Here is a 20,038-nt window from a genome sequence, read left to right as displayed (position 1 = left end):
GAGAGAAAAAAAAAAAAGATCGCCCACGGATGCCGGCCCGGCGCATCGGCCCACGTGGAATGCCTCGCTTCTCTTTATTCCACGTGACTTCGGAATTCGGACGGGCGCGTCGTCACCTCTAAACTGGCTCCAGACTCTAACGCCCCGGCCCCGCATCGCCGCCCGACCGAAACGCGGTTGGAGAGAATTGCGGAAAATACGCGAGAAGAATTTCAAGCTCACCCAAGACTAGCTGCGGCCAGTACGTGATCCTCTTCATCAGGGGGTAAATGGCCACGAGGGTCAGGGACGCCGCTCCCAGGGCGACGCTGAAGTGAGAGAAAAATCGAGGAAGAAGTGAAAACGGCGGATCTCTCAGACCGCCTCGGCGTCACTCGGAGAGGATCACGACAGCCCGGCGACGGCGGCGAGGGCCGAGACGTTCATCTGAATCCCGACCCGAGAACCGTTTTCGGGGCTCGCGACGGGAGGCCTGACGCGGCTGAGCCCCCCTCGCCCCGCCCCACCGCGTCAGCTCCGCCCTCGGGCCTGGAATGATAACGCCGGCATCTGTTAAAGCGCTTACTACGTGCGGGCGGCACTGTTCTGAGCGCTGGGGGAGACACGGGGTCATCGGGTTGGCCCACGTGAGGCTCGGTCTTCATCCCCACTTTGCAGACGAGATCGCCGGCGCACGGAGAAGTGAGGCGCCTCGCCCGCGGTCGCCCAGCTGACGGGCGGCGGGGCCGGGATTCGGACCCATGACCTCGGACTCCCAAGCCCGGGCGCTTTCCACTGAGCCACGCTGCTTCTCTGCTACGGGTATCTGGTAAGCGCTAATTACATGCCGGGCGCCGTACCGAGCGCTTGGGTAGATACGGGCCAGTCAGGACGGACACGGTCCGTTGTCCCGCACGGGGCGGCCTCGATTCCTGTTTCTCAGGTGAGGTAAACCGAGGCCCGGAGAGGTCCGGTGCCTCGCCCGAGGTCACGGGGCAGGTCAGGGGCCGGGATCAGAACCCAGGTCCCTCTGCCTTCCAGGCCCGGGCTCCCTCCACTGAGCCACGCTGCCTCTGCGGGTGGACGCGGTCCCGGTCCCTCCCGGGGATCCAGGTCTGAGGAGGGAGAACGGGCGTCTCCCTCCCCCCCCCCCCCCCCGTTGTGCGGCTGGGGACGCCGGGGCCCAGAGAAGTTAGGCGACCGGCCCGAGGTCACACGGCAGGCGGCCGGGCGGGGATCGGAACCCGGGTCCCCCGACTCCCGGGCCCGGGCTCTCTCCGCCAGACCGCGCCGCCTCCGGGGAGGGAAAAGGACTAGGCCGTGCCTGGCCGGCGGGCCTGAGACGATAACGGTGATGATAATCGGGGTACCCGTTAAGCGCTTACTCTGCGCCAAGCCCTCTGCCGAGCGCCGGGGCAGACACGAGCCCATCAGGCTGGCCACGGTCCCCGCCCCACGCGGGGCTCACAGTCCGCGCCCCCCGTTTTTACGGACGAGGGAGCCGAGGCCCACAGGAGCGGGGCCACCTGCCCCGGGTCGCACGGCAGACGGGCGGCGGGGCCGGGATTCGAACCCACCACCCACAACTGCCCAAAGAGCAGCGGGAGGATTCGCGGAGTCTCGCCCTCGGGACCGGTCCTTTCTCCACCTGCCCCCTTCCCGGTCCCGCGCCCGCCGCCTTTCTGAGGGAATGTGCGCGTCCGCACCCGGCCGGAGCTTCCTAAGCACGTCTAGGAGGGGCATCGCCCCACGGGGACCGCGCGCGTCCGGCTCACTGCCCGGGATTCGGACGCGACCCGCTTTTCGGTGACCTTGAGCCGCGCACGCTTCCCCGGGCCTCGCCTCTAAAGGGAAGCATCCCGCGGGAGAGCGTTTTAATGCGGCCGCGCTATCGGTATCCCCGGCCGGGGGCGTCCTCCTCACCGCGAGGAAGGTCACCGGAGCGCTCCGGAAAGCTTGAATGCCGCGGACCGGCGCGAGTCCGGACAGGCCATTCTCGCCGGGCCTCCGTCTCCCCCCGTCTGTGAAAAACACCTCCGCCTTCACGCCGCCCTCGGAGGCGAGTCGCTCGGCGGCGGCGATCGGGCGCCCGCTACGCGCCGGGTACCGAGCGCTTCGGAGAGGCCGCCGGAACCGGCCGACGCCTCCCCTGCCCCGAAAGGGGCCGAAGCGACCGCGTCGGTGCGGGAGGAGAAGCCCGAAACGTTCGAGGAGGCTGAGAGGGGACTCGGTTCTACTTCTCTCTCTCTCTCCCCTTCATCCTTAACAGGAAGCGTCTGGGGCCATCTTATTCCCACGGAGGGCCGACGCGGGAGGGGACCGGGGCCGCCGTCCTCGTCTCCCGAAGGCGCACTTTGTTTCGGCGTCAGGGGAATCCGTGAAACTCACCTGTAACGATTCAGACACAGGAGCACGCCCAGGGCCAAGCTCAGCTGGCCCCCGAGGAAAACGAAGGACCGAAAAGTCGAAATGGTCCCGGCGGCTAAGGGGCGGCTGGCTGTTCTCGTAACCTGAAGACCGAAACACAGATTTCCGCTAAGCCTCGAGCAACATTCCTGAAGCGCAGAAGGACCGGAACCCGACCGGCGAGACCCGCGCCCTTCCTTCCCCCAACCCTCGGCCCCCCCGGCGCTCATTTAAACATCCCTAATGACCACTGTGCTGCTATTACAGTAATGACAACGCTGGGTCACGGGTTCTGATCCCGGCTCCGCCGCCCGTCTGCCGTGCGGCCTGGGGCAACTCGCTTCACTTCTCCGGGCCTCGGCTCCCCCGTCTGTAAATGATTCCTTTAACGAATTAAAGTAACTCCCGCCCGTGCCCCCCCCCGCGGACCGCAAGCTCTCTGGGGGCGGGGGATACGTCGACCGGACCTGTTCCGGTGCGCTCTCCCGCGCCCTCACCCGGCGCCCCGCACGACGTGAGGGCCGACCGAAGACGATCCACCGATCGAAAGGCGGCTGAGGATCAGGACCGTTCTCTCTCGGGGCCGAACCGGAAGCCCGGCTCCCTCGCCGCCTCCGCCCGCCGGCCCGGCGGCCATGACGGGAGGCAGGCCGGAGCGGTCCCGCGACCCGGCCGAGGTCACGCGGCAGACGGGCGGCGCGGCCGGGATGGGAGCCCGCGACCTCCGGCTCCCGGGCCCGGGCCCCTTCCGCGGAGCCCCGGCCGTTCAGAGGCGGAATCGGGCGAGCTCGGGCCAGGCCGATCCGGATCAAGATCCGGCCGCCGGGCCGCGAGGGGCGACCGGGGTGAAAACCCGCCGCGGCGGGCCTCGGCTACAGCTCGCCTGGCTCCAACCGAGACCCCGTGCTTCCGCAGCCCTCGGGGCTCCGGATCCCAGGCGGAGGCGACCTCGTTACGAGTCCGCCGGCTACGGTTCGCTCCGTCGGCTCCCTCCCCGCTGCTCATCCTGGCTCCCCTTCCGCCGCCACCCGGCCCGCGCACCTCCCCTCCCCTGACCCCGACCCGCTCGCCGTCCCTCGCCGCTGACGGCTCGCTCAAACCCGCCCTCTCGCCCGGAGCCACCTCCCCCTTCTCCCCATGCTCAAGGGCTTTCCGAGGACACACCTCCTCCGGGAGGCCTTCCCCGATTGCTCCCTCCCGCCCTCCCATCACTCGTTCAATAGTATTCGCTGAGCGCTTGCTACGTGCAGAGCACCTGACTAAGCGCTTGGAATGTACAGTTCTAAACTCTACCGGCCTCCCCCTTCCTGGACTCCTTCAGTCTCCCCCGCGAGGCCGCAAACTCCTCGAGGACGCGGACCGTGCCTACAGATTTTGTTTCGCTCCACCGGGCGCTCGGGACGGTGCTCTTTACACCGCCAATACCCGAACGCCCGACTGAGCGTGGTCCACGCTCCATCGGTCGATCGATCAGTGATACTTTCTATTCTGGGGAGAGACGGGAGCGAAAGAGAGAACGAGAAAATCTGTGGGGAGGAAGAGAGGAAAACCGCCGGGATCGGGGGAGAGCCGGAACAGATCGGTGGGGAGGGAGGAGAGAGACGGGCCGGCAGTACGGTTCTGGGCACTCAGTACGTGTGACCGATCGATCGACGGATTGACGGGGGCACTTCTGGACGAATCCCGTAGCCTCCGCTACTTTAATCCACACCGGCGTCCGTCTCCTCTGTTCGACGAAAAGCTCTTTCGAGGGCAGGGGTGGTCCCTACCGCTCCCACCTGACCTTCTAACCCCACTCTCTCCCTTCTCTACGTCTCTGACCCCTTACCCGTGCGGGGTTCCCTCCGCCCGTTCCATCGGTGGCCTCTTCCCCGCGGCCCTCCCAAATCCCGCGGCTTCCGGGGGGGGGGGAGGGGGGGCCTCCTCCAACGAGTTCCCACAACGCTCGCCGCGGCGACGGCACCGGCCGCCCGCGGCTCTCGGGGCCAGCCCTCCATCCAGTCGTTCGGTCGGGCGCTCGGTAAACGCCACCGACCGCTTCGCTGACCTGACGTGGATCGGGCTCCGCTACGTCGGATCGCCACCGTCAGGCGGAGCGGAAATCCGATCGGAATGACCGCTGGGGTCGCGCCGATAATGAACGGCGGATAAAACTGTGGATAGCGATCGATCCCCTACACCCGACCCCGAACTCGATCTGGGAAAGTATCACCACGGACGGTATTACCCAGGGCGGGGACATTCGCTGCTAAAATTCCTTACGTCGTTCATCGGGGTTAGACCGCCGCGATGAAACGACGGAATTCTGCAGCTTCCGTGTGAAAAACGGCACTTGCGCGGTTTGGGGGACGGGGGAGGGGCCGGCGTCAGAAGGGTTGCCAACTCCTCATCCAAAATGAAGGAGGGCGCGCCTCCCGTGACCCTACCTTTCTGTCAAAATCCTGATCCCACATGTCATTGATGGTACAGCCAGCTCCTCGCATCAAGATCGCTCCAGTCCCGAAGAGAGACAACATGGACCAGTCCGGAAAACAACCCGGGTCGGCCGCCAGCCCGATGCTCCAGCAACACGGCAGGTACAACAGCCAGGTCCCTAAATCAGACCAGAGAGAAGGAAAGAAGACAAATGAAGACAAGACACCGATCCCGCCCCGATCCACGCCGGCGTTCCCGGTAGGTTCTCCGGCCTCCGGCCCCCCGGGGCCGCTCTGGCGTCGCCCGGACTCCGGCAGCGGGACCTTCGAGGGAGGGACGACAGACGCGGTCTTCACAGAAAGCATCTCCTTACCCACGGGGTTTACTGCCGTGGAATCCCTTGGAAAGAAACATTCCACGCGTGTTCTACAGACTAACTTCTTCAGGATGATGAAAACGGGCCAGAGACGTTGGATGAAATCAGAGAAGCGGGAAAGGTCAGGGCCGGGAGCACAACGCGACGACGGCGCCGGGAATTATTCTCACGTAGGTTTTTCTGAATACTTCGCCGCGGTGAGATTTTCCGACGCCGGATGACTTTTCCCGAACGACCCGTCCCCAAACCCGGAGGAAAGATCTCGTTCCAAGCAGTGGTCAGGACCCGGTGAGGGAGGTGTACGTGGGAACTCCACACCTCCGATGGCTACCCACTTTCCCTAGGGGCACCGGCCGTTCAAAAACAGAAAGACCGGGACGATGAGTGGAGGTGACGACTCGTTTTCGGTCAGGCGCTATACCCGGGACCCGGATGGTTCTCCCTTCACGACATTCCTCCAATCCACCCCTTTCCTCTCCATCCGATCCGCTATCACGTTGATCCGAACACTCAACCTGACCCTCCTCCGCCGACCTCTTTGCCTCTTGTCTCTCCCCAGTCCCTATTTCCCTCTCCAACCCAGATCATTTTTGGTAAGAAAACAAAAAACAAAAAAAAAACAAAGTTCTCCACCCATCCACTCTTGCACGTCAACCTAACAGCCGCCCGCCGCTCTTCGGGCTCGTTTTACATTCAGTCGTTTAGTCGGGCGCTCGGTGACTACCACCGATCGCTTCACTGATCTGATACGGATTGGGCTCCACCACATCAGACCCGCCCCGTTGAGCCCAATGGAAATTCGATTCGAATAACCGCCGGGGCGCGTCAGTGAAGCACACGGCGGGAACGACGACTCCGAACTGAATCTGGAAAAATATTACCAGGCACATCTACACACTCCAACGTCACCCCCATCCGTTTCCACACCAGACATTCCTCAGCCGCTGGCTTGAGAAAAACTCAATCATCTTTCCCCCCCCCGCCCCGGCCCGTTCTCGCTCCCGTCACTCTCCGCCCCACTCCACACTGTTCGCTCCGGTGATACCGACCTCCTCGCTGCGCCTCCATCTCACCTCTCCCCCTCCGTATCCACCGGGCCATCGCTTTCTCTATCGGCAGAGCCCTTCTAAAATCATCTCTCTTCCAGGACGCCCTCCCTGACTAACCTCTTCTCTCCCCCTTCATTCTCTCCCCCTTCCACTCTGCCCACGTCCAAAGGTCTCACCGTTTATTTCTTCCCTAACCGTAATTTATTTTCACGCCTGTCTTCCCCCGAGGACTCCGTTATAACGTACTCTCCCGCTCTGCCCGCTCTAAGTGCTCGATAAATACGACGGAGGGCCGGACGGAGTGGGAGGGGGTGGGAAGTGACGAGAGGAAGGGACTAAAATTCAGTTCGGGGTTGGAAGGGAGGGAGGAGAAGGACTTTGGAATCCATTTATCAGTGCCATCTGGGGCAACTTCAGGGACCTCCTCGTTCTGGGGCGGGTCGGCGATTACTTTGACTTTAGCTCCAGGCTGTACTTACTCCTGTATTTCATTATCTCTCGCTCTTTCCTCTGGAACCTACTTTTACGGCCACCCAGCCACGGCTCCCGAAGGGCACAGCCGGATTTTCACCTCTCTTCTTCCTCTTTCTCGATGTGCCTAGCACGGTACGGTGTACAAAACTGGCCCTGGAAAAATACTACCGAATTCGCGAATCCTCCTTTTTCTCTCTTTCCTCTCTCCTCCTCCTCATCTCTTTCCTCCTCCGGTGCCACTCCCGGGGACGAGACGGATCGGCAGCAGAGCAGGGCACCCTCTTTCCGGCCTCTCTTCCCTCTCCCCCACCCTCTTCCCCTCCTCTCTCTTCTGCTCCCCCGCCTTTTACTGTCCCTCTCCTCACGGCTCAATGCTCTGGCTTCATTTTGCCCCAACACGAACCGTGGAGAGTTGGCATCCCTGGAAACAGACGACAAAAACAAGCCGACAGAGCGACGTCTGATTGCCAGGCGGCTGCTGGGGCGGAATAAGGAACGATGCAGGAGGGACGGAGGGAACTCTAGACGGGTCCAGTCGCCTTCCCGCCCGGCAAATTTGACGATAAAGGCTTCGGATGAGTGAACGCTCCGGCGAAATACAACCCGGGAGGGAGACGCAAACGTGGAAACGCAAACCCGGCCGCGTTCTTTTGAAGTGGACACAAAAAGGCCTTTGTCAAGTTTCCACCCTTTCATTCGGCCTTTCAGTGGCATTTACCGAGCGCTTACCGGCACCGTATTAAGCGCTGGGAAAACACGAAAGGCTTTTAGGAAACCGAGTAACCGAAGGGTTGGCGGAAATGCCGTCGTGGCAAGAAGACTGGCTAATAGGAAACAAAGGAGAGAAAGTGAACATTTTTCTGTTTGTGGAGAGCTCCGCCCACAGTAAGTGCTCAATGAATGCGATCGATTGACTGAGCGACCGATCGGGGCTTTTTCGAAGGGTTGGGGAGGAGAGGAAAGAATGAAGTTTTAGGAAGAGACTCCAGGCAGCAGACTGAAGTAGGAACCGGACGGAGACGGAAGACGCCGGAGGCAGTGGGAAGAGGCAGATTCGGCGATCAGGCCAAAACACGGTGAACGCTTGGACCGCGGCGGATTTCTGAATCGTCTCTTCACACTGACAGCGTCTCCAATTTCCCCGTCCAGAAGACCCGCAAACTTCGGCGTCGCCTTTGACTCCTCTCTCACCGCTCACATTCAGTCCGGCCTAAAATCCACCCGTCCCTAACCAGGGGACGGGGGCCCCCGTCCCCGGCCTGGTCGGATTCCTACGTCGGCCTCGTTTCTGGGACGCTAATAATAACGGTGTTGGTATCTGTCACGCGCTCGCTACGTGCCAAGCACGGTTCTTGGTCATCCCATCACCTCGATTACAAGGTCACCAATCAGGTTGTCCCACGGTCCCCATTGTACAGATGAGGGAACTGAGGCCCAGAGAAGCCAAGTGACTTGCCCGAGGTCACCCGGCCGGCGGGGCCGGGACTCGAACCCACGACCTCTGACTCCCAAGCCCGGGCTCTTCCCACCGAGCCGCAGCGCTTCTCGGAAGGATCGCGCGCACGGCTCCCGAGGTCACGTTCTGAAAACACCCTCCCCTAAAACGTCTAACAGGCATCCGCTTCACTTCACAAGAAACAAAAATCTCACAAGCGGCTTCTAAGCTCTCTCCCACTTAGCTCCTGCCTATCTCCCGCCCTCGCCACCGGAGCTCCGTTCCACTTCCCGGGTAAACCTTTTCTTTCCCTTTCTAACGGTATCCGTTGAGTGCTTCCCAAATGCCAGGGCGCCGTACTGCGCGCCGGGGGAGGTGGTTGGACGGAGTTCGCGTCCCACGTGAGGCTCACGGTCCTACTCCCCATTTTACAGATGAGGGAGCCGAGACAGAGAGCAGTTGGATCGACTTGCCCGAGGTCACTCAACGGCCGGTCGGCAGAGCCGGGATCGGAACCCGGGGCCTCCGGCTCCCGGGCCCGTTGCCCATCGCAACGGGACTAAAGGGGCGGCGTGGGCTGTGGAAGGAGGGAGGCGAGGCGAGGCGAGGCGGGCGGGGGGGGGCGAGGAGGCGGAGAGCTCGAAAGGCCAACGGGGAGGAGTTTCCGTTGGATGCGGAGGTGGGAGTTCTTTGAGGGGCGGGGTGACGGGTCCAGGACGTTTCTGTAGAAGAGCGACCCGGGCAGCGGAGTGAAGTATCGACGGGAGCGGGGCGAGACGGGAGGCCGCGGGGAGGCCGCCGCGGTGATCCAGGCGGGGAACCCCTTCGCTCCGTCGCCAGATCCCGGCGGCCCCACCCTCACGACGTCGCTAAAATCCGCCCTCTCCATCCGAACGGCCGCCTCGTTAGCACAGTCTCTCATCCTACCCCGACCGGATCACTTCCATCCGCCTCCCATCCCGGCACCCTCCCGATATTTTTCGATACGCTTCAAGCACTCTCCTAAGCGCCGGGGCGGATCGGGGCCCACCCGGGGCTCACTCTCTAAGCAGGAGGGAGAACAAGTAATAACGACGACGTCGGTATCTGTTAAGCGCTTACCATGCGCAGAGCACCGTTCTAAGCGTCGGGGTAGACACAGGGGAATCGGGTTGTCCCACCTCTTAATCCCATTTTCCAGATGAGGTAACTGAGGCACGGAGAAGTGACTTGCCCACAGTCACACAGCTGACAAGTGCCGGAGCCGGGGTTCCGAACCCATGACCTCTGACTCCCAAGCCCGGGCTCTTTCCGCTGAACCACGCCGCTTCTCAAATCCCCACGTTACAGGCGAGGAAACCGAGGCCCGGGGAAGTGAGGCGACTCGCCCGAGGTCGCACGGCAGGCAAGCGGTGGAGCTGGCGTTAGAACCCAGGTCCTCCGACCCCCAGCCCTGTGCTCTTTCCACTAGACCCCACCGTTCCTCGAGAAACGCCAGCGGTTGACGGTCCGGGAGGATGAGGATCGGTTCTACCTCCATTCGATCCTATTTACTGAGCGCTTACCGTGTGCAGAGCATGGATGAAAAAAAATAGAATTAGAGATAGACACAAAGCGCTGCGCAGGCAACCGCCGGAGATTTCTGAGTGGGGGGGGGGGTGACACTTCCCGTCTCGCCCCGCTCCCGAACGTGCCTGTAGGAAGACGATCCGGGCAGCGGAGAGAAGCGTGGACTGAAGTGGGGAGCGGTCGGGAGGTCGGAAAGGATGCGGCAATCCCGTCGGGAGTCGACGACTGACTGTACTTTTACCGTACACCGGGTCCCCGAGTCTCCTCAAGCGCGAGGCGGGCATTCTTGCCAACCCTCCCGCTCGTGGCTCGGTGGCAAGAGCCCGGGGCTTGGGAGTCGGAGGTCACGGGTTCGCATCCCGCCTCTGCCCCGTGTCGGCTGTGTGACTGTGGGCCAGTCACTTCACTTCTCTGTGCCTCAGTTCCCTCATCTGCAAAATGGGGATGGAGACTGTGAGCCCCACGTGGGACAACCCGATGACCCTGGATCTCCCCCAGCGCTTAGAACGGTGCTCTGCACGTAGTAAGCGCTTAACAGATACCAACATTATTTATTATTTACTCTCCCGGCCCGACGCCGCCTGCACGCCCCAAAGGTTTCTTCGGTAACGAGGCCCGCGAACCTTTCCTAGATCGCGTCCTGGCCACACGGCGGATAAAAAGCCGGGCCTCGGGGCAGAGGCGACTGGACTTTCCCAAGCGCTCGGTCCAGGACGCAACACACAGTTGGCGTTTAACATTCATCCCACGGTATTTATGGAGCAGTTACTATGTGCAGAGCGCTGTACTAAGCGCTGGGAATGTGCAATCTGGCCTAACACCGACCGACTGGTAGCCGGGGGAGTTGGTGGGGGCAGTCGGGCGTCCGAAAGAGCAAAAGCCCAGGATGGCGGTGGCTTTTCGTATACAGTTGGTATTTGTTAAGCGCTTCCTGTGTGCAGAGCACCGTTCTAAGCGCTGGGGGAGGTACACTCGTCCCACATGAGGCTCACAGTTAATCCCCATTTTACAGATGAGGTAACTGAGGCACGGAGAAGTAAAGTGACTCGCCCACAGTCACACAGCTGACAGGTGGCGGAGCCGGGACCCGTCGCCCTCATCGATCCAGAACGTTTCCCGCGTGCGGGGCCCTCCGCTAAGCGCTCGGAAGACAACAACTTCCCTCCCTTCCCTCTGCTCCTCCCCCTCAGCACCGTGCTCATTTGTCTGTATTCTCATTACCCTGTTTATTTTGTTAATAATATTTTGTTAATGAGGTGTCCATCCCCTTCATTCTATTTATCGCGATGCCGTTGTCTTGTTTTTGTCCGTCTGTCTCCCCGGATTGGACCGCGAGCCCGTCACCGGGCAGGGCCCCTCTTCCCAGCCGAATCGACCACCACATGGACTCTGGAGCTCTCCTCCCAGGCGGCGGTTCCTTGGGCTGCCTGCCCCCCGTTTCCAGCCTAGCTCTTTGGCAGCCTTTTGGCCACCGACCGCCGACTTTAGCGGCTTTCTGGCCGCCGACCGCCGACTCGTCCGCGCCGAGACCACCCCCCCTCTCCCGGGAAGCTGAGCCTTGTCATCGCCCGGACCCTCGGAGCCATTACCTCGTGGGCCCGGGATCTCTGCTCCCCTGAGGCGCAGCCTCGGCCCACGCGGCCCCTGCCCCGATTCCCGACAAGCCCCCCTTCGCCTGCCGCTCGCCGACTCATCTGCGCTTCCTCCGCCTCCACCGGGGAGCTGAGGCTCGGACCGTCCGGACCCGCGCCCGCCTCAGCCTTTCGCAACCTGGATCTCCGCACCCCCGCTCGGGAACTCCGACGCTACGGATCTTCGCCCCCACAGTCCCCCAGCCGCCAGCTTCCAGTCCACCCGCCCCCCCCGCCGCTCGGGCCCGGGGACATTGCGCTCCCCTTCTCGATCCTGGGGACATTGTGCTCCCCTTCTCGGCCCCAAGGACATTGTGTCCTCGGGGGACATTGTGTCCCCCTGCTCGGGCCCGGGGACATTGTGCTCCCCAACCGCTCCCCCACTCCGCCCGAGGCGGCCATTTTAGGAAGCCCCCACTCTGCCTGAGGCGGCCATTTTGGGAAGGCCTCACTCCCTCTTCCCTCTTGAGGTGATTCATCTCTCCCGCCCCCGCCCCGGGCGACGACGTCCTTGTTCTCACCACGTTACCTTGCCTTAGCCGCCGGCCACGGCCGCCACCCACCCCGGACAACCTCAGGGCCCCCCCGCCGCCACAGGGTTATCTGGTCATGAGCTCTGGGACTCTCTCGGCCGCTGGCCGCTCGACTTTGAGTCTGATCGGGTAGGGTCGGCTCGTCCCCCGACCCTGGTCATCGCCTGCTTATTAACACTATTGTAGTGTGCCTTACTGTAGCATGTTGCTATATTTGCGATCTCGCTTTTTATTGTTTATTGTCGTCAGACTTTGAATCTGATCAGGTCGCCCCTTAATCGAGTCTACCCCCGACCCTGATCATCACCCCTTTTATTAACACGACTATATTGCATCATACTGTATCATGTTGCTATATTAGCACCACTGTATTGTATCATATTGTATCACGTTGCTATATTACCGATTTCGTTTATTACTGTTTATTGTTGTCAGTGCTGCCACCCACCTCTCTGGCCTCGCCATGTCCCTCCTCCCCCCCTCCTCCCTCCCGCCCCTTCCTATCCTCCCCTTCCCCTTCCCCTTCCCCTCTCTCGCTCAGCTCTTTCCCGCTCTCTCCTCTGTCTCCTCCCCCCCTCCCCTCCCCCGCCCTAGAACCCCACTTTACCAGCGCTACCCCTCTTCCCCCTCCCCCTACCCTTCCCCCCACCAAACCCCCTCTTCACCCCCTCCCCCCTTCTCTCTTCCCCACCCATGCCCCATCCCAGTCCTCTTGTCCCACCGCCACCCCTCATCCCCCTCTCCTCGTCCAGGGCCCCGCCACCTCCTTCCCATCCAAACCCTCCCCTCCCCCCGCTCTTCCCCCCCTCCTCCCCCTGCACCCACAGCTACTTTCAAGTGTGGCCTCTGGAACCCCCGCTCTGTTACAGGCAAGCTACCTTTCATCCATGACCTTTTCCTCTCCCGCTCTCTCCTCCTCCTCGCCCTTTCGGAAACGTGGCTCTCTCCCGAAGACACGGTCTCCGCCGCCGCTCTCTCCGGCGGAGGCCTCTCCTTCTCCCACTCCCCCAGACTCACCGGTAAGGGAGGAGGCGGCGGCTTCCTCCTCTCGCCCCGTTGCCGCTTCCGCACTATCCCTCCTCCCCCCTCCCTCTCCTTCCCCTCCTTCGAAGCCCATATCGTTCGCCTCTACCACCCACTCCAGTTACTTGTCGCCGTCGTCTACCGCCCTCCCGGTCCCACCTCCGACTTCTTCGACCACCTTGACCCCTTTCTCACCTTCCTCCTCTCCTTCTCTCTGCCCACTCTGATCCTCGGAGACTTCGACATCCATACGGACGTACCCGACGACTCCTCTGCCGCCCGCCCGCTATCCCTCCTCGACTCTGCCGACCTCCTCCTCCACCGTACCGCGCCCACTCACCGACTCGGTCGCACCCTCGATCTCGTCATCTCCTACCGCTGCACTATCTCCTCCCTCACCGACTCTGAAATCCCTCTCTCCGACCATAACCTTCTCACCTGCCTCATCTCTCACACTCCCTCCCCCTGCAAATCTTCGCTACTGCCCCACAGAGACCTCCGCTCTCCCGATCCCATCCGTCTTTCCAATAGCATCTCGCCTCACCTCGCCGCCCTGTCCTCTCTTCCCACTCTCGACGAGCGGGTCTCCGCTCTCAACTCCACCCTCTCTACTCATCTCGACTCTCTCGCCCCCCTTTCCCTCCGCCGCTCTCGCTCCACTAACCCACGGCCCCGGATCACCTCCTCCGTCCGCCTCCTACGCTCCTATGCTCGAGCTGCCGAGCGCCGCTGGCGAAAGTCCAAGCACCGAGCCGACCTCACACGCTTCAAATTTATCCTTTCCTGCCTTAACTCTGCCCTCTCCTCCGCCAGGCAAAGCTTCTTCTCCTCCCTCATCGACACCCATGCCCGTCACCCCCGCCGACTGTTCCGGACCTTTAACTCTCTCCTTAGGCCCCCTGTTCCACCCCCTCCCCCATCTCTCACCCCTAATGATCTGGCCACCTATTTCCTCACGAAAATCAACACGATCGGGTCTGAGCTCCCCAAAGTCACCCCTCCGCCTCTCCCCTCCCCCCCAACGACCCCCTCCCCTACTTTCCCATCCTTCCCTGCAGTATCCTCAGAGGAGATCTCCTCCCTCCTCGCAAGTGCCACCCCCTCCAACTGCGCCTCGGACCCCATTCCCTCTCACCTTCTTAAAACCGTCGCCCCTGCCCTCCTCCCTTCCTTAACTTCTATTTTTAACCACTCAATCTCCAAGGGCTCCTTCCCCTCTGCCTTCAAACGTGCCCCCGTCTCCCCCATCCTAAAAAAACCCGCTCTTGACCCCACTTCCCCCTCCAGTTATCGTCCTATCTCCCTACTACCCTTCCTTTCCAAGATCCTAGAACGAGTCGTCTACAATCGATGCCTAGAATTCCTTAACTCCCATTCTCTCCTAGACCCCCTCCGATCTGGCTTCCGTCCCCTCCACTCTACCGAGACTGCTCTCTCTAAGGTCACCCGTGACCTCCTTCTTGCCAAATCCGATGGCTCCTACTCCATTCTGATCCTCCTTGACCTCTCTGCTGCCTTTGACACTGTCGACCATCCCCTCCTCCTCCATACCTCATCTCACCTCGGCTTCACGGACTCCGTCCTCTCCCGGTTCTCCTCTCACCTCTCTGGCCGGTCATTCTCGGTCTCCTACGCCGGAGCCTCCTCCCCCTCCCATCCTTTAACTGTTGGAGTTCCTCAAGGGTCAGTTCTCGGCCCTCTTCCGTTCTCCATTTACACTCACTCCCTCGGTGAACTCATCCGCTCTCACGGCTTTGACTACCATCTCTACGCAGATGACACGCAGATCTACATCTCCGCCCCTGTCCTCTCCCCCTCCCTTCGGGCTCGCATCTCCTCCCGCCTCCGGGACGTCTCCACCTGGATGTCGGCCCGCCACCTAAAACTCAACGTGAGCGAGACTGAGCTCCTCATCTTCCCTCCCAAGCCCGGTCCGCTCCCAGACTTCTCCATCACCGTGGATGGCACGACCGTCCTTCCCGTCCCGCAGGCCCGCAATCTCGGTGTCATCCTTGACTCGTCCCTCTCGTTCACCCCGCACATCCTATCCGTTACCGAGACCTGCCGGTTTCACCTCTACGATATCGCCAAGATCCGCCCTTTCCTCTCCACCCAGACGGCTACCTTACTATTACGGGCTCTCGTTATATCCCGGCTAGACTACCGTGTCAGCCTTCTCTCTGACCTCCCTTCCTCCTCTCTCGCCCCGCTCCGGTCTATTCTTCACTCCGCTGCCCGGCTCATCTTCCCGCAGAAACGATCCGGGCCTGTCACTCCCCTTCTTAAACAACTCCGGTGGTTGCCTATCGACCTCCGCTCCAAACGAAAACTCCTCACTCTAGGCTTCGAGGCTCTCCGTCACCTCGCCCCTTCCTACCTCTCCTCCCTTCTCTCTTTCTACCGCCCACCCCGCACGCTCCGCTCCTCCGCCGCCCACCTCCTCGCCGTCCCTCGGTCTCGCCCGTCCCGCCGTCGACCCCCGGGTCGCGTCCTCCCGCGGTCCCGGAACGCCCTCCCTCCTCACCTCCGCCAAACTGATTCTCTTTCCCTCTTCAAAACCTTACTTAAAAATCACCTCCTCCAAGAGGCGTTCCCAGACTGAGCTCCTCGTCCCCCTCTACTCCCTCTGCCATCCCCCCTTTACCTCTCCGCAGCTAAAGCCTCATTTTCCCCTTTTCCCTCTGCTCCTCCACCTCTCCCTTCCCATCCCCACGGCACCGTACTCGTCCGCTCGACTGTATATATTTTCGTTACCCTATTTATTTTGTTAATGAATTGTACATCGCCTCGATTCTATTTAGTCGCCATCGGTTTTTACGAGATGTTCTTCCCCTCGACTCTATTTATTGCCATCGTTCTTGTCCGTCCGTCTCCCCCGATTAGACCGTAAGCCCGTCAAACGGCAGGGACCGTCTCTATCTGTTGCCGACTTGTTCATCCCAAGCGCTTAGTACGGTGCTCTGCACATAGTAAGCGCTCAATAAATACTATTGAATGAATGGTCTCTATCTGTGGCCCAGTTGTCCATTCCAAGCGTTCAGTACAACGCTCCGGACACGGTAAGCCCTCAGTGATACTACTGAATCAACAACACCGTTAGACGATCTGATCTCTGCCCGAGGGGCTTTTTATTATTAATAAGAATAATAACGTTGGTGTTCGAAGCAGCGTGGCTCAGTGGCAAGAGCCCGGGCTTGGGAGTCAGAGGTCATGGGTTCGAATCCCGGCTCGGCCGCTTGGCAGCTGTGTGACTGTGGGCGAGGCACTTCACTTCTCTGTGCCTCAGTGACCTCAACTGGAAAACGGGGATGAAGACTGTGATCCTCACGTGGGACCGCCTGATGCCCCTGTATCCCCCCCCCGGCGCTTAGAGCAACAGAGTAAGCACTTAACAAATGCCGACGTTATTATTACTTCTCTGTGCCTCAGTTCCCTCACCTGTAAAATGGGGACGAAGACCGTGAGCCTCACATAGGACGACCTGGTGCCCCTGGATCTCCCCCCCAGCGCTTAGCACAGTGCTCTGCACACAGCAAGCGCCTAACGAGTACTACCCACATTACTATTGAGCGCTTGCTGTGTGCAGAGCACTGTGCTAAGCGCTGGGGGAGATCCAGCGTCATCAGGGGGTCCCACGTGAAGCTCACGGTGAATCCCCATTTTCCAGATGAGGTCACTGAGGCCCAGAGAGGCGAAGTGACCGGCCCACGGTCCCCCAGCCGACGAGTGGCGGAGCCGGGATTCGAACTCGTGACCTCGGACTCCCAAGCCCGGGCTCTCGCCACTGAGCCACGCTGCGAGGAGAAAGGGACTGGGCGGGGCTGCCCTTCCGAGCCCTCCCCGCGGCCAGAAGGCCGGGGGCAGAGCGTGCGCCCGGCTCACCGATGGGCTTGTCCAGCCGCATGAGGCGCAGGTAGGGCTGCAGCGGGCCGGGCGCCCGCCTGACGATGGCCGCCGCCGCCGACGACGACGCCGACGCCGAGGGGGAGGAAGAGGAGGCCGGGGGAGGCCGGGGCGGCGGGCGGCCGGCGGCGGCGGCGGGGGGCCGAGGAGCCCCGCGACCCCACAGCCCCGACCCCCACCGCGTCAGGAGCCGCCGCCCGAGGCCCAGACCCCCAGGGCACAACATGGCGCCGCCGCCCCCCGCGGGACGCATGCGCAGGGGCCCGGGGCGCGCGCCGCCCCCGGCAGGACGCATGCGCAGGCCCCCTGCCCCCCCCAATCCCCGGCAGGGCGCATGCGCAGGGCCCCTGGGCGTGCCCCGCCCCCGGCAGGACGCATGCGCAGGCCCCCCCCCCCCGGCAGGACGCATGCGCAGGGCCCCGTGGCGCCCTCCATTCATTCAATAGCTTTTATGGAGCGTTTACTGTGTGCAGGCTACTTGTACTAAGCGATTGGAAGGGACAGTTCGGCAACAGATACAAATTCATTCGATAGCATTTATTGAGCGCTTACTACGGGCAGAGCACCGGACTGAGCGCTTGGAATGGACCATGCGGCCACAGATACAGATTCATTCGATAGCATTTATTGAGCGCTTACTACGGGCAGAGCACCGGACTGAGCGCTTGGAATGGACAAATCGGCCACAGAGAGAGACCGTCCCTGCCCGGTGACGGGCTCACCGTCTAACGCGTCCCCCGCCCCCCCCCCCCCCCCCTTAGAGGCCAAAGCCGCACGGGGCACCCGGGTCTCGTCCCCATTTGACAGGCGAGAGAATGATGATGATGATGACAACGATGGCCTTTAAGCGCTCACTCTGTGCCAATGGTAATAATGATGATGACGGCGTCCGTTAAGCGCTCACTCTGTGCGAATGACGACGACGACGATATTGTTAAGCGCTCACTACGTTTAAATAATAATGACGACGGCGTTTGTCGGGCGCTCACTCTGTGCGAATGACGATGATGAGGATGACGACGACGACGACGATGGCATCTGTGGAGCGCTCCGTGCAAATAACAATGCCAGCGACGAGAAAGGCTCCCCGGCTCGTTCCCCGTTTTCCCCATGAGGTGACGGGCACGGAGAAGCGGCTTGTCCGAAAGCCACACGGCGGCCGGGTTCGGTCATTCCTTCGGTCGGCTTCATCGGGCGCTCCGGGCCCGACGCCGGGCTCACGGTCCGGGCCGGGGCCGGGGGTCGGAACTCGGCTCCTCCGACTCCCAGGCCTGCGCTTTTTCCACGCGGCCACGTCCAACCGGAACCGCTCGCGTCCCGGCGCTTAATACGGTGCTCGACGCCTCGCCGGTACCGTCACCAGATGAGGAGCGGCGGGGAGAGGTCGTGGGTTCTCATCCCGGCTCCGCCGCTTGCCTGCCGTGTGACCTCGGACGGGTCACGTCACTCCTCCGGGCCTCAGCGACCTCGCCGGGAAAACGGGGACGAAGCCGGGGAGCCCCGAGGGGGCCGGTCCGATCGCCTCGCGCGTAGCGAGCGCTGAACGGAGGCCATCGCGAAGATTGCCGCGGGGGGAAGCTACTCTCGCCGGCGTGCGGCGTGAAGGCGGAGGCTCCTGAGAGGCGCAGGCCTCCCGTCCGATCTCGCCCCAAGCTGGATCCGGCGGCCACCTTTCAGGGTTCATCTAGCTCGTCTCCCTCAAGAGTCATCACCGGGATTACGGCGGCGACCGTTACGGGATCCGCGGGCGGAGGAGCAGCCCGCTAAAGGGACGGACCCAGCGGCCCAAGGGATAGGAGGAGAACCGGGAAGAGGCAGCGAGTGAAGGCGAGGTTAGGGAGCGTTTCCGGGAGAACGGGGGCGGCCCCCGGCGCCGAAGGCAGCCGACGGGGATCGGGACGGAGCGGAGGCCGTGGGATCTGACGCCGTCGACCTCGGCAAGGGTGATTTCCTTGGGGCCGACGGGGCGGGAAGCCAGGTTGGTCGAGTGGAGAACCGGAGGAGAGGGAGCGGAGCCAGCGGGTGTAAACGACCCGTTCGGAGAGGAGGGAGACGGGGCGCTAACCGGAGGGAGCGACGGGGTCACGGGAGGGGGTCTCTCTTTTAGGACGGGGAGACACGAGCAGGTTTGAAAACAGCGGGGAGGAAACCGTCGGAGAGCGGACGGTCGAAGGTGGAGGTCGGGGGGCGCGGGAGGGCGGGAGCGAGCGTTTCGAAGGGAAGGGTCGGAGGCGGAGATGAAGAGGGTAGATGCGGAGAGGAGGTGAGAGAGCTCATCGGACGCCGCTGGAAAAGCCGGGCGAGTCGAAAGGGGGGGTAGAAGGGAGGGACCGGAGAGGACCCGGACAGCTCACGCCTGACGGCTTCGACGGGACGCGCGGTCGGATCGCCGAGGCGAGAGACGTGGGGGACGGGGGCCAAGGGACGGGAGATTTGGAGAGGGAGTCAAGCGCCCGAGGCAACTAGCGAGGGCAGCGGGCACGGGTTCCCGGGGATGGAGAAGTGACGCCGTCGGGCGGAGGACGAGGGTCAAAGCCGGCGAGGACGGGACGGGTTGGATTTCTGTCGGCGGTGCTCGTACAGGTGGCGGACGGGTCCCGGGGGTCACCGGGGCGGTCTCTGAGCCTAGCTCCTGTCCTGCCCCCATTTCGCCCACTGTGGAGAAATCACTGCCCCGGCTAGAAAGAATGATTTCCTCGAGGCAGTCTGGCCCGAGGAGAGGGCGAGAAGCGGAGAGGATTCATCAGCCCCCAAACCAGGGGAGGGTTCACACATTATTAGGCACCTGGCCTCCCTTCTCTCTTTCCGCCGCTCACCCCGTCCGCTCCGCGCCTCCGCCGCCCACCTCCTCGCCGGCCCCCGTCCGCGCCCGTCCCGCCGTCGACCCCCCGGCCCCACGCCCTCCCCCCCTCGCCTCCGCCAAACTGCCTCTCTTCCCCTCTTCGAAGCCCTACTGGGAGCTCACCTCCTCCAGGAGGCCTTCCCAGAGCGAGCCGCCCCCCCCCCCCCCCCCCCCGGGCCTCTGCCTGTGCTCATTTGTATAAATTATTTAGTACGCTATTTATCTTGTTAACGAGGTGCGCATCTCCTTGATTCTCTCTCTCTCTCTCTCTCTCTCTCTCTCTCGATGACGTCGTCTTGTTCGGTTCTGTTCTGCTCTACCGTCCGTCTCCCCCGTCGGGACCGTGAGCCCGTCGCTGGGCAGGGATCGTCGCCGTCCGCTGCCCGACTGTCCACTCCGCGCGCTTAGTACAGTGCTCCGCGCA

At 62.3% G+C, this 20,038-nt stretch overlaps 1 protein-coding gene across 1 annotated transcript in view; it reads right to left on the bottom strand.

The window, feature by feature from the left end:
• Window positions 1–17,032, bottom strand: part of COQ2 (coenzyme Q2, polyprenyltransferase) — a 29,823-nt gene extending 12,791 nt beyond the window's left edge. Inside the window, exons 1-4 of the mRNA XM_029073211.2 lie at window positions 16,752–17,032; window positions 4,812–4,978; window positions 2,368–2,489; window positions 223–308 (exon numbers count right to left, since the gene is read on the bottom strand). Coding sequence (XP_028929044.1) covers window positions 223–308; window positions 2,368–2,489; window positions 4,812–4,978; window positions 16,752–17,025 — 649 coding nt within the window. The 5' untranslated portion in view covers window positions 17,026–17,032. The remainder of the gene's footprint in view (window positions 1–222; window positions 309–2,367; window positions 2,490–4,811; window positions 4,979–16,751) is intronic.
• Between the last annotated feature and the right edge of the window lie 3,006 nt (window positions 17,033–20,038).

Source organism: Ornithorhynchus anatinus, chromosome 10 (genome assembly GCF_004115215.2).
Source record: "Ornithorhynchus anatinus isolate Pmale09 chromosome 10, mOrnAna1.pri.v4, whole genome shotgun sequence".
NCBI classification, from domain to species: Eukaryota; Metazoa; Chordata; class Mammalia; order Monotremata; family Ornithorhynchidae; genus Ornithorhynchus; species Ornithorhynchus anatinus.
The sequence above is the reverse complement of the archived record's forward strand: the minus strand, read 5'-3'. Positions and strand labels throughout refer to the sequence as shown.